The 13,711-nt window shown below is 48.3% G+C and overlaps 1 protein-coding gene across 1 annotated transcript in view; it reads left to right on the top strand.

The window, feature by feature from the left end:
• Positions 1–13,711, top strand: part of LOC147726126 (uncharacterized) — a 689,775-nt gene that overhangs the window by 278,809 nt on the left and 397,255 nt on the right. Inside the window, exon 6 of the mRNA XM_086960228.1 lies at positions 10,412–10,588. Coding sequence (XP_086816354.1) covers positions 10,412–10,588 — 177 coding nt within the window. The remainder of the gene's footprint in view (positions 1–10,411; positions 10,589–13,711) is intronic.

Below are 13,711 nucleotides of genomic sequence, written 5' to 3'. Positions count from 1 at the left end.
GAGAAAAGAACATGAGGCTAGGATGAGAGCTGTCCAACTCAGTTCAGTTCAGATTGCTTTATTCGATTTTTGTTTAAAATCATAAAAGCGTACAGTTAGAAAAATACAATCATGATTAAAAGAAACATACATATGAGGTCACAAGTTATCTACAAGTTAAAAGTTAAAAAACTTTTGCGCACCCTGTAAATATGACTATCTTAATAATAACAGACTTTGCAGGATTCCTCTTACAATACATCAAAAAAGGAAGTTAATATGTGTTACAGTACTTAAAATTATTATACAGTAAATCAAAACTGTTAGGCGCGGGGATACTACAGCACTGTGGTACGCAAACTCCTCTACCCATCCTGATATTATCCTCAGCCGTTTGTCTGGGGGCTGGGGTATATGAAGTGCTTGGGTAGAAATCGTGAAGGTCCCAGATAGATATGGGACCATCACCTTCATTGGGTGGCCGAGTTCGGAGGTATGGGACAATGTGTCTACTCCTAAATCTTCTTAGTACCAAGTCACCTGTGATGTCTTTTTGGAGGGGACCCAACCAGCCCACTCTCCTCACGCTCATGATCCTTCCGTCAAGATCATGAGGCAGGGGTCTATTTTTTGATAGCCAAAACTTGACTTTATTTAACAGGTCATGTTGTCTCTCTAATTTTCCCTGTTTGAGTTGCGGAACTCCCAAGAGGACACACACAAATGGAGCGGCCTCCGGAGGTAGATTAATTCGAGAAACCCTATTATGGTCTACTCTGGTAGCAATTTTGTGCACTATGGTGGGTTTAGGAGGAGCTTTAGGAACATTTGGGGGCAAAGAAGGAGAAACTATTACTTGGGTTTGAGCAATTTTATTTAGTGTGGTTGGTTTGGGCACATTCGGGGGAGCAGTTGACGAGGGATGATTAGAAGTTGTAGCTTTGGGAGGAGGTAACAAGTTAAGTTTGATTGATTCCTCAATCCCTGTCAATCTATCCCCCAAGATGTTAATTTTGTCAATCAGGGGGTATATAATAGATTTGATCAGTTGTTCAATCATAGGCAGTAAAGCCATCTGGGAAGTGAGTGCTAGGTCGTCTGATTTGTTAGCCACCTCGGGATTTGGGGGGGAGTTGGTTGGAGAGAAAGTTGGAGCTGGGGACCCATTTTGTAATTTTTGTATTTTAGGTTGACTCACATTATATTTGTCCCCGTCATGCTTCCTTTTAGCCGATGTAGCCCGATCGGGTACTATACTTTGAGTGTTGGCTTTTATGAAAATGGAGAAGGGTTCCAGAAAACTCTCGTTAGGGGTTGAGGGGTTAATGTTGTTTGGCGGGGAGGGTAATCCTGCTGGGGCATACCTAGTTTTACATAGACTGTTTAATTCATCCAACAGTGAGAGGCTACACCCTGTATTGGTTATTTGTGAAGGGGATTGATTACTGGTTAGACTGTCTATAGGTAGATTGGAATTTTTTTCAACATCTCTGCGCGTAGGTAACAGTGTACTATTTGTGTTCGTGTCAGTCGTCCTAGGGCAAGAATCCAGCCAGAGAGCTGATTTAGTGGTAGCCCCCTTGCGGATCATAGTATGGGATGGAGGTAATAAGGTTAGTACAGTTTACATGACAAGTACTACTGTCCAGTGCAAAAATATCAACCAATGGCTTTTCCTCCTCATGAACAGCCAAGGGGGGTGGGCCCGTCCCGTCCTCCTCTGGCCTCTGAGGGCCACAGAGGGACCGCCCTTTGCCCGGGCTTAGCCCGGGGCGTCCCGCGCGCGTCCTCGCGGGACGAAGGAGCAGTCGAGTCTTTATGCGCCTCCTGGCGCGCTGGAAATGTGCAATCTACCCCTGTGGCTCCTAGGGCTTGTAGTCAGGCAATGGAATCCGGGGCGCTGGACCGGCGGAGCAAAGCCTGGCCGGTTGGTGAGGGCAGGGGGCGGAGCTAAGCCCGGCCGCGAGGGAAAGAAACCACACAGCAACGAACACCCAGATCCATTTCATCTGGGCTGTTAGTCAGAATTTCTCAGAGCATCCCTCTCTATATTCAGCCGGATAATCTTACTCCTCTGCTCCTCTGTTCTTTCTGTTTTAGACAACATTTCGATATTCAGCGTTCTCTTCCAACAATAACTCCTTTAAAGTATTTTAAGGGAAGTCCAGCCACTGCTGACTGCTGACTGCTGACACAAAACAAAACGTGTCTTCTCTGCTCCTTTCGAATTTCACAGTTTTTAACAGGCTTCGTGTTTTAAATGCAATCTCCCCTCAGAATGTTAAGAATGTTCAGTGGGCGCCGTTCACTTCCTCAAAGAAGCGGCGTAGTGTTCTCAGCCTTATTCAGCCCTGCTCCGCAATTCGAGTCAGGCCGTTTGTGAGATAAGAACGCCACTGGGGAATTACCATCCACTATCACACCACAGTTACTTTTCTCCAGAACGATAGCTCACTTTAAAGTGTTCGAGAGAGGGTTGCCAACTACTAGTTGCTGACACAGAGCACAGCTCCTTCCGTACTTTTTAACAGATGCAAGCTCCCCCCAGAGGCCGTTTTAGACAAAGAAATGTTCACTGTGAAGCCGCCACTCTCTACGGCAGGAAAAGATGCGTGGCCCCCTCAGCGTTATTCAGTCAGGCAGTAAATCTGAAGAGCATACCACTGGAGAACTGTCATCCGCTGTCATACGCTGCTGCTTTCACGTCGATAGCAAATTTACTCGAACATCGAGAAAAGAAGCCTCCGGGAGCGCTTCTCCGAAAACCGCCGCTTTCTCTCCTGCTACGAGGAACAAACGCCAACGCCTTCCACCATCGCGTACCTCGTATGGGGGCAGAGCAGCAACACGGCACTCAGGTGCTACGTGGAGGCGGACCAACTCCAGATTGAAAAGGAAGAGGTAGCCCTGGCCCAAGCTAAACTTGCTTTAGCAAGGGAGCAACCGTTAAGTTTATTAGATTCCACTGGTGGCAGCATTATCCCCAAGGATAAAGACAGGTCCTATGACAATAGAAACCTGAGTAAGATTGTGCCCCCCTACAGAGATGGGGATGACATCCACAAATGCATAACTGCTCTTGAGAGAGCCTGCATGGTACAGCAGGTTCCTTAGGATCAGTGAGCAGCAATCTTGTGGCTCTCCTTTTCTGAAAAAGGGAGAGACAAGCTCCTCACTGTTAGACCTGAGGATGCTAAAAACTACTCTGTCCTGAAGAGTGCTCTTATTGAAGGGTTTGGCCTAACCACTGAGCAATACAGGTTGTTGTTCAGAGATACCCAAAAGACTCAGACTCAGGACTGGACTGACTTTGTTGATTGTGCCACTAAGGCTCTGGAAGGTTGGTTGCTGGGAAGTAAAGTTACAGACTATAAAGGATTGTACAATCTAATAATGAGATAACAGATCCTTAATAATTGCCAGAACCAGTTGTTGCATCAGCACCTGATTGACTCAGATCTGACCTCTCCCCAAGAATTGGGAAAGAAGGCAGACAAATGTGTCAGAACCAGGGTTAAGCAGAAGCCTCAGAACCAAGGTGGTGATCAGAAGAAGGCAGACCAGAAGGGTGGAGATCAGAAACAAAAAGACCAGAAGTCTTCTTCAGGCCTCCAAAATAATACTAAAGAGGGGGGGTCCCAAAATGGAAAGAAAAAGAAGAATGATGGCCCAAAGAAACCTCGGTGTAATTACTGTAAGTCAGTTTCTCACTGGTTTAGTGAGTGTACTAAGAAAGGTGGAGCCCCTGCCACTGCAGGCCCTAAGGCAACTGCAGCCCCTAGTACAGTCAGCAGTAGCAGCCCCCAAACTAAAGTTATAGTGGGGTTAACCATGGGTACTGAGATGGAGTCTGGCGTAGTCAGAGTTCCTACTCAGGCAGTCTTGATCTGTGATGGGGACATGGACATGTCCCCTGCTATGAGTCCCAGTACTCTGGGCAAGTACAGGCAGACGCCTTTGATTGATGGTAAAGTGGCTCAGGCCTACAGAAACACATGTGCCAGTGTCACAATGGTGACACCTAACTTTGTGGACCCTGGACAACTTATACTGGGTGATAATTAACTGGGGACCAATGCTAGCAATGTCACTACTCCCCATAGTGTGGCAGTTGTTAACTTCTCCTGGGGAGGGTAAATGGCCTCAAGAGAGTTGTGGTAAGTGCAGACCTCCCAGTTGACTGTCTTTTGGGCAATGATCTAGAGGATTCAATGTGGTCAGAAGTGGAGTACAGGACTCATGCAGAGATGCTGGGTATTTCAGCACATGTCCTTCCTGTGACCAGGTCACAGGCCAAAAAGTGCTTACATGAACCTGTGCTGGATCTTGGAGCAATAGACCAAGCACAACCCAAGAGAAAGAGCAAGAGGGTTAAGGCAGTGCCTTCCCACTTGCCCCAGGTTGAGGATCAGTCCTCACAGGAGGCTGATTCTGTGATCCAAGAGGAGACTGTCCCTGAAGAGCTTGAACCTGATCAGGTTGAGTTTCTGGGGACAGGGGGACCCTCAAGGGCAGATCTGGGGCAGGCCAAATTAACTTGCCCTTCTCTTGAACCCCTCAGACAGCAGGCTGATGTTGAGGCTGCTGGGAATGCTCAAGGTACCCATAGAGTGTATTGGGATGATGGGCTCCTTTATTCAGAGGCTAGAGACCCCAAGCCTGGTGCTGCCAGTAGGTTGGTCATACCTCTGCAATTTAGGGGCTTCCTTCTAACCTTGGCACACGATATTCCTTTAGCAGGACACTTAAGCCAGAACAAGACTTGGGACAGGCTTGACCCTCACTTTCACTGGCCTCACATGTCAGAAGATACCAAGGAGTTTTGTCGCTCCTGTGTCACCTGCCAAGCCAGTATTTGTATTTGTATTTGTATTTGTATGTCGATTTGTAGAGCGCGATTGCTGCCCGGGGGCGTCCAAGCGCTAAAAACCAACAGAGCAAGAGGAGGTAGCCAGGGCGTTATTGGGCGGCATTGAAAAGGAATGTTTTTAGCTGTTTCCTAAATAAGGTAAGATTGGGGTTTTTCCTTAGGTGGAGGGGTAGGGTGTTCCATAGCTTGGAAGCGTTGTAGGTGAAAGTCCTACCGCCAGTTCTGGATTTTTTTATTTTGGGAATAGTGGCCGTGTAGGTCTGGTTGGAGCGCAGATTCCTAGTGGGTTGGTAGTGTGACACTAGGTTGCAGGTGATAAGAGGGCCCGTTTTCCAGAACGCCTGGTGCGCAATGCATAAGGCTTTGAATTGTATTCTTTGGGGAATGGGTAGCCAATGCAGTTTTTTCAGTCCGTTTTTGACTGATTGACGTCGAGGGATCTGAAGCAAAGTGCGCGCGGCGCAGTTCTGCACCGTTTGTAGTCTTCGTATCGTGTACTCTGGGGCAGCGAGGTAAAGGGCGTTGTTATAATCCAGTCGTGACTGGATAAGGCCCTGGATGGCTACTTGTTTTGCCTCCATCGGTAGAAGATGGAGTACCTTCCTTAGCACTCTGAGAAGGCCGAAGCAGGTGGCTGCCAGTTTGGTGGATTGGGTGCCGAAAGACAGACATCTGTCTAGCCACACCCCAAGGCTCTTGATACTGTCCTTTGGGGCCAGAGGGGTACCCAGGCAGGGTGGCCATAGAGTGCTGAGGGAGTTGGGGTTGGCAGGGCCCAGGAGCATAAGCTCTGTCTTGTCCCCGTTCATTTTTAATGAGGAGGAGGACATCCAGTCCTTGACTTCCTCTAGGCATTTCTTGAGCCCTCCTTTCGGGGTCTGGTTAGCTTCCTGTGCCAGTGAGACCACTAGCTGAGTGTTGTCAGCGTATGAGATGATCTTAATTCCATACTGACGAACAACTTCAGCTAGTGGCCTCATATATATGTTGAAGAGCGCCGGGCTCAATGAGGAGCCCTGCGGGACTCCACATCTTAATGGTCTGCTGGTAGAGGAAGATGTTCCGTCAAATACCCGAAAGGATCTGTCCTGTAAAAAGGATTCAAACCAGGACAAAGCTTTGTCTTTTATGCCGATGTTTGCCATGCGGTCCAGCAGTATGTCATGGCTGACCGTGTCGAAGGCCGCGCTTAAGTCAAGGAGGATCACTGCCACTGATCCTCCCTGGTCCAGGATGTTTCTGGAATCCTCTGTGACCATGAGGAGCGCGGTTTCGGTGCCGTGTTTTGGTCTGAAGCCCGTTTGAGTAGGATCAAGAAGCTGGTGGTTTTCGAGATATTTGATCAGCTGGCTGTTGATGTGTCTCTCTAGGATTTTACTAAGCCAGGGAAGGAGAGAGATTGGCCGGTAGTTACTGAGGTTCGAAGGATCCAGATTGGGCTTCTTTAATAGTGTTCGGACCATGGCTTGTTTCCATTGTGGCGGGACTACGCCAGTAGTAATGGAAGAGTTAAGGAGGTCCATTATGACGGGCAGGGTGATAGCCGAGGCTGACATAATGATGTCTGGCGGGGCTGGGTCCCCCGGAGACCCGGATTTGACTTTTTTTGCCAAGGACTCGAGAGTCGAGAGGTTAAGAAGAGCAAAGTGGTCCAGAGTGGGGGAGGAGTTCGGGTCAGAATTGCTCGGAGTAGAAGGGGTGCTGGGTGGAGCAGGGAATGATTCATAAATGGTAGTGATTTTTTGCAGGAAAAAATCTGCCATGTTATTGCAGTGTTCTGCGGTCTTGGTCTCACCTAGACTAGGTGGTAATTTGGTGAGGCTTTTCACAATACGGAAGATTTCCCTGGGTTTAGATTTAGCTAGGATAATTTCGTTGGCGAAATAAGCTGTTTTGCTGGCCTTGATTTGTTCTTTGTACGTTTTGAGTAGTTTTTGGTATTGGATTTTGTTTTCTGGCAAAGAGTCCAGACGCCATTTCCTCTCCGCTTGTCTACATTGACGTTAAGTAGTTCTGAGGGATTCAGAGTACTACGGAGCTGATTTGTGACAGCGTTTTGTGGTGGTTTTCCGTTTTGGTAGAGAAAGATCGAGTGACTTGGTAATCCATTCCTCATAAGAAAGGTTTGCGATGCATGGGTCCTCATTAAGCGGTGGTGGGTTGCTGGACAGTTTTTTGGTCCATGTCTCGGTAGGGAGGCGGGACCACGGTCTGGCTATTCTTATAGTGGGTTTGGTGGCTGGGGGTCTGGGGGTATGCCCAAAAAAAAAGGACCAGAAGATGGTCAGTCCAGGGGAGGGGGAGAGGTAGACTAGTTGTCAAATTAGTACAATTACTGAAAACCGGGTCAAGCAGGTGCCCTTGATCGTGGGTAGGGGAGCTGACCAATTGGTGTAATTGTAACGCGGCAAGGTCGTTAGTAAGAAGAGCTGCCGTATGATCTGCTTTGGAATCGAAGTGAAATCAGGTAGCACCACAAAGGCCCCCCTTATACCACTACCTGTGGTGGGGGTACCCTTTGAAAGAGTGGGGATAGACATTGTTGGACCAATGGATCCCCAAACAGCATCTGGGCACAGATTTATACTTGTGGTAGTGGATCATGCCACCAGGTATCCAGAGGCAATTCCCCTGAGGACCACAACAGCTCCTGTTGTGGCAAGGGCCCTACTTGGAGTTTTCTCCAGAGTGGGCTTTCCAAAGGAGGTACTTTCAGACAGAGGTACAAAGTTCATGTCTGGATATCTAAAAGCAATGTGGAAAGAGTGTGGTGTTAACTACAAGTTCACTACACCCGACCATCCACAGTGCAATGGGCTTGTTGAAAGATTTAACAAGACCCTAAAAGGGATGATAAAAGGGTTACCTGAAAAGCTTAGGCGAAGATGGGACATCCTTTTACCCTGCCTTCTCTTTGCTTACAGAGAGGTCCCACAAAAGGGGGTTGGCTACAGCCCTTTTGAACTTTTGTTTGGGCATCCTGTAAGGTGTCCCTTGTGTCTTGTGAAGGAAGGATGGGAGTTACCTCTCAAAAAGCCTAAACTTGACATAGTGGACTATGTACTTGGTCTCCGCTCCAGGATGGCTGAATACATGGAGAAAGCATCCAAAAACCTTGAGGCTAGCCAAGAACTCCAAAAAGCTTGGCATGACCAAAAGGCTGTGCTGACTGAGTACAAGCCAGGACAGAAGGTGTGGGTGTTGGAGCCAGAGGCTCCAGCAGCTCTCCAAGACAAATGGTCTGGACCTTACACCATAATTGAGAAAAAGGGAGAGGGCACCTACTTGGTGGACCTTGGCATCCCTAGGAGCCCCCGCAGGGTGCTCCATGTAAACAGATTGAACGCATTTGTGGACAGGGCAGACATCTGCTTGCTCATGGCTACAGATGGGGAGCAAGAGGAAGAGAGTGACCCTCTCCCAGACTTGTTATCCCACAACCCTGATGATGGTTCAGTTGATGGTGTGGCCTTAGATGGCAGCCTCACTGACCAGCAGCAACAAGACCGTAGACAAGTTCCACAGTCTTTCAGACACATGTTTTCATTGACACCTAGTCAGACTAACTGGTGCACCCATGAGGTGGACACTGGTGACAGTCTGCCTGTAAAGAGTAAAATCTACAGGCAACCTGACCATGTCAGGGACTGTATAAAGACTGAGGTGCAGAAAATGCTTGAGCTTGGAGTGATTGAGCCATCAGAGAGCCCCTGGGCCAGCCCAGTAGTCCTTGTGCCAAAACCTCATACCAAAGATGGGAAGAGAGAAATTAGGTTTTGTGTGGACTATAGAGCTCTCAATGCTGTCACTAGGACAGATGCTCACCCCATTCCAAGAGTAGATGAGGTCATTGATAAATTGGCTTTTGCCAAGTTTCTGAGCACATTTGATTTGACAGCTGGCTATTGGCAAATCAGGTTAGCTGAGGAGTCAAAGGCCAAAACAGCATTCTCAACCCCTGGAGGTCATTATCAATTTGTGGTAATGCCATTTGGATTGAACAATGCACCTGCCACTTTCCAAAGGTTGGTGAACCAAGTCTTTTCTGGGTTGGATGACTTTTGTGCAGCTTATCTGGATGATATTGCTGTCTTCAGCTCCACCTGCGAGGATCACCTGATCCACCTGAAGAAGGTTTTAGAGGCCCTGCAGAAGGCAGGCCTAACTATCAAGGCCACAAAGTGCCAGATAGGGCAGAGCAAGGTTGTGTACCTGGGCCACCTGGTAGGTGGGGGTCAGGTTCAACCACTGGAGAGTAAGATCCAGACCATACAGGACTGGGCTCCTCCAACCACCGAGACACAGGTCAGAGCTTTCTTGGGCCTGACTGGGTATTACAGGAAATTTTTAAAGAATGATGGGTCCATTGTGACACCATTAAATGATCTGACATCCAAAAAGATGCCAAAGAAGGTTCAGTGGACAGTTAGCTGTTAAAAGGCATTTGATGACCTGAAGAAGGCCATGTGCTCTGCACCTATCCTAAAGAGTCCTGACTACTCCAAAGAGTGCATTGTCCAAACAGATGCTTCTGAGTTGGGGGTGGGAGCTGTACTTTCACAACCTAATGTAGATGGTCAAGACCAGCCCATTGTTTTCATTAGCAGAAGGCTGACCCCTAGAGAGAAACGTTGGTCAGCCATTGAGAGGGAGGCATTTGCTGTGGTTTGGGCCCTGAAGAAGCTGAGGCCATACTTGTTTGGCACTCACTTCAGAATTCAAACAGACTATAAGCCCCTCTTGTGGCTAAATGTAAGAGTCACATAGGAATGGTAGATAGTACAAAGGTCTACTGCATATACTAGTGATTAGAGTTATCTCTATATACATAAGGAAGGGATACAAATGGATATACTCTAAGGGTCACATTGGAATGGTGGAGAGTATATAGGTCTACTGCATATACTAGTGATTAGAGTTATCTCTATATACATATATATTCACACATAGTAGATTTTCTCAGGCAGCGTTCCATTAAGTGGGGTCAGAGGGGGGAAGCAGTCACAGCACCAAGGGAGGGTGGGAGGGATACAAGGGTATGGAGAAAAGGCAAAACAGAAAAGGGAAGAAACATTTGAGGATCGTCAAGGGGGAAACGACGGAGAAAGGTACAAGATGAGGGAATGGACAAGATGGTGAGTCGGGGTCCAGAGAAAAACGGCAGAGAGCAGCAGTAAAATGGCGGCCAGGACAAAAGAAAAAGTAAAGAAGTCCATGAGAGTCACACAGGAATGGTAGAGAGTACAAAGGTCTATTGCATATACAGCTCTTTCACCCCTTCTGTTCTTCTGCAGAATCTGTCGTCCCTCCTGATCCTGTTTGTCATTTAGTCTGTAATTACTGAGGCAACAAGAGGGAGACCGTGTCTGTAAAACACGCATGTCCACAGCTCCTGGGTGTGGACTGTGGTGAAATAAAATCCCTCAGCACAGGATACAGAGTACCAGGAGGGGGCAGACACCGGTCTCAAGGGGGACAGGGAAAGTTGTGTCTGTTTTTTCAGTCGTCACAAATGTACCTTGAGCAGACACACATTCACGATGCACTTTATTTATTTCACAGAAAAATGTAAACCACCCTCAGTGGAAAACCTGCTGGTTCCAAACAACCGATTATACTATGGGGCTGGTGAAGGGATGAGCGTGATCTGTGCTGCAGGGTACCAGCCGTCGCACCCTCGGATAGAGTGCATTAGAAAAGGATCCCAGAACGTCTGGAGCGACGATGTCCGCTGCCACGGTAAGTGTGTAAATGCAATTGAGCCATGGCTGCATAGTCTATCGTATTGTAATGTTAATAGTGAAATGTACGCAAGTGTGATGCTTAGCTCGTCCAGTCCCAAGGATATATGGGGCCCTTACCGGTCATACATTGAGACATTACGTCAAGAGTCAGATCTACAGTTCGAGCAGGGCGTGGTCCCAGAGGGCGTGGGGGAATTGTGTCCCTGCAACTGTTTATGTCCTATTGTACCATCGATGCTGAGAGCAATTCGTATATATGTCACCTCAATAGTCAATACACACAGGGCAGACATACCGACGCTACGGGCTGGGGGAGGTGTTATCAGCAGGGACCCCTCTCCTTATTTTCTACACGCCACACTGTGAATGCAACAGCCTTCGATTGCCTGGTAATTATCTCGAGGATCACTCACTGCAATAATCATTGATCTGGATATGTCATGACAATGTATACTGACGCATTGGTGAACGACTACATATGTGCAATGTTCTTGGATTGAAGAAATGGAAAATAAAGTTAAAAAAAAAAAGGTTGTAGCAGAGGCTCCATAACCTTAAGTAGGTGAGTTAACGATTGACAATTCAATGTTTGTTTAGGCACTTTGAATCCATATGTTAGTGATTGTGCCTTGGCCACAATGGATAATAGATGGGAGTTGCCAGACATTTGCTTATCCATAGTGAACCCCAGATATTTATTTGAGAGTACTTCCTCCAGTTTTTTCCCTTCCAAAAACCACATGTGATATTTAAACTTAAAATCAACCAGCCGCATCACGTTGGTTTTGCTTAGATTCAGATCTAGTCCTTGATTTACCATGTACTTTTTTAGGGCATTCATACTCCGAGGTCGGCCTATTGGTGTTTTACTTAGTAGGACTATATCTTATGCATATTGTAGACAGCCCAATGTCTCTGCAGCAAGGATTGGTGGATGAGTGTTTCCAAATCCTATGTGATGGCCTAGATCTGCTAGATATAAATTAAACAGGCAAGAAGCATCCTTGTTTAAGGCCGTTATTTTTCCTAATTTTGGATGTCACTCGGCTTCCATCCCATATTTTAAATGGTGCCCATGTTTGCGTATATAGTGCCATAATCATCCTTAGGAGTTCTTCCGTAGCTCCCCATTCTTATACTTTTTTCGATAAGTGATCTCTAGGCACACAGTCGAAGGCAGATTTAAGGTCAATAAAACATGCCAGTAAACAGTTTAAAAAAAATATTTCGCCTTCTCTGTTACTTTCCCGTATTTATGAAGTTAAGGGACTTAGTAAACTATTAGCCCTCCTACTCCTTCCCAATATGGAGGAACTGATACACACAGATTAAAGTGGATGTATTCCCACGTGCTACACCTCCCACAACATTAGGAGACTTTACCATGTAATGCACCACCCTATAAGACGCAAGAATCAGAACGCAATGCTGATGTCTGTGGATCTTGAAAAAGCATTCAATGCAGTGTGCTAGGACTTCCTGCTTGCGCAGATGAAACAAATGGGCTTGGGAGATGACTGGATCAAATGGGTCAAGTTATTATACAAAACCCCGACAGCCAGAGTCAGAACAGGTAACATGCTTTTGCCACAGTACTAAGTTAATAGGGAAACAAGGCAGGGATGTCCACTGTCTCCACTACTGTACGCCTTATCTATTGAACCTCTCGCAGAACTCATTAGACGAATAGGACGGGGCTGGGGTTTAGTGGGTGAGGGTTGAGAACACATCATCTCATTATATGTGTATGATTTACTACTTTATTTCAGAAGTTCACTTTTTTGTTGCTCTATGCCCCATGAGTTAAAGATGATTTGTTTTTCCATTTTTCGCTCTGCTATAGCCCTTGACCCGGTCACTCTACTACTGCACGGCCCCCGTGTGCCCAGATTCTGCTTGGCCCTCTTGCTGCCGCCTCTCCTTAGGGCCCCTGCTCTCCAGGCTTGCCCTCGCTCCCAAAGCTTGCCCAGGCTTGCCCTCACTCTCCAGGCTTGCCCAGGCTTGCCCTTGCTCTTCCCGCTCTGTTTTCCCGCTCTTTCCAAACCCCCCTCGGCTCCCCGCCGCTGCTGTCCTGCGGCCCGCCCCCTTCTCCTGTCTCCCGCTCCCCATTCGCCGCGCCGCTCCCGCCTCCCAGCTGCTCCTCCCTCCCACTTCGCCATAAATGTCGGGGACCGCGCAGCGGCCACGCGCAGTGGGCGCGCCGATTGTGCGCCAAAGGTGCGCCAAAGGCAAGCCTGTCTACGCCCGCCCGCGCCTAGATCGTGCCCAGCGCCAGCACCCCTGGCCCTCGACGATACCAGCCCACCCGACGGACTTGCGACGCCGCCACCCTCTATGCACTCAATGCCGGCCGAGACCCCGCCTGATACCGAGCCACCCCGAAATGCACACACGGAACCTTCACCTGCCAAGACTTCAAATTTACCTGCCTCCAAAGCTGCATCGCACCCGCCAAGTCCAGCACCAGCAACAATCACCTCAGGAGCAACCTGCTCAACACCCGCTCCGTCCACAGACACGCCGTCGAACTCTGGAACCTCCTTGACATAACAGCACCAGACGTCGCCTTCCTCACAGAAACCTGGATGAATGCCTCCTCAGCCCCTGACATCGCCATAGGCATCCCGGATGGCTACAAAATCACCCGGAGGGACCGCGTTAACCAAACCGGAGGAGGCATCGCCATCGTCCACAAAAACACCATCCGCATCACGACCAACTCCAACGACACCCTCACCGCGCCGAGCACCTTCACTTCCAGATACACACCGACCCCAAGACCACCCTCAGAGGCACTCTCATCTACAGAACCCCGGGACCACGCACACAATTCAGCAAAGCCATCGCAGACTTCATCAGCCCGCACGCCCTCACCTCCTCAGACTACATCCTCCTAGGGGACCTCAACTTCCACCTGGAGAACAACAATGACAACAACACCACCACCCTGCTGGATAACCTCGCCAACCTAGGACTCAAGCAACTGGTGAACACCCCCACCTATTCCGCCGGCCACACGCTTGACCCCATCTTCTCTTCCAGCAAGCACATCTCCTTCAGCCACTCCACCGGACTACACTGGACTGACCACAGCTGCGTCCACTTACACTTCATGAAA

The sequence above is a fragment of the Lissotriton vulgaris genome, chromosome 3_1 (assembly GCF_964263255.1).
Source record: "Lissotriton vulgaris chromosome 3_1, aLisVul1.2, whole genome shotgun sequence".
Classification (NCBI taxonomy): domain Eukaryota; kingdom Metazoa; phylum Chordata; class Amphibia; order Caudata; family Salamandridae; genus Lissotriton; species Lissotriton vulgaris.
This window is presented reverse-complemented; position numbering and strand designations above follow the sequence as displayed.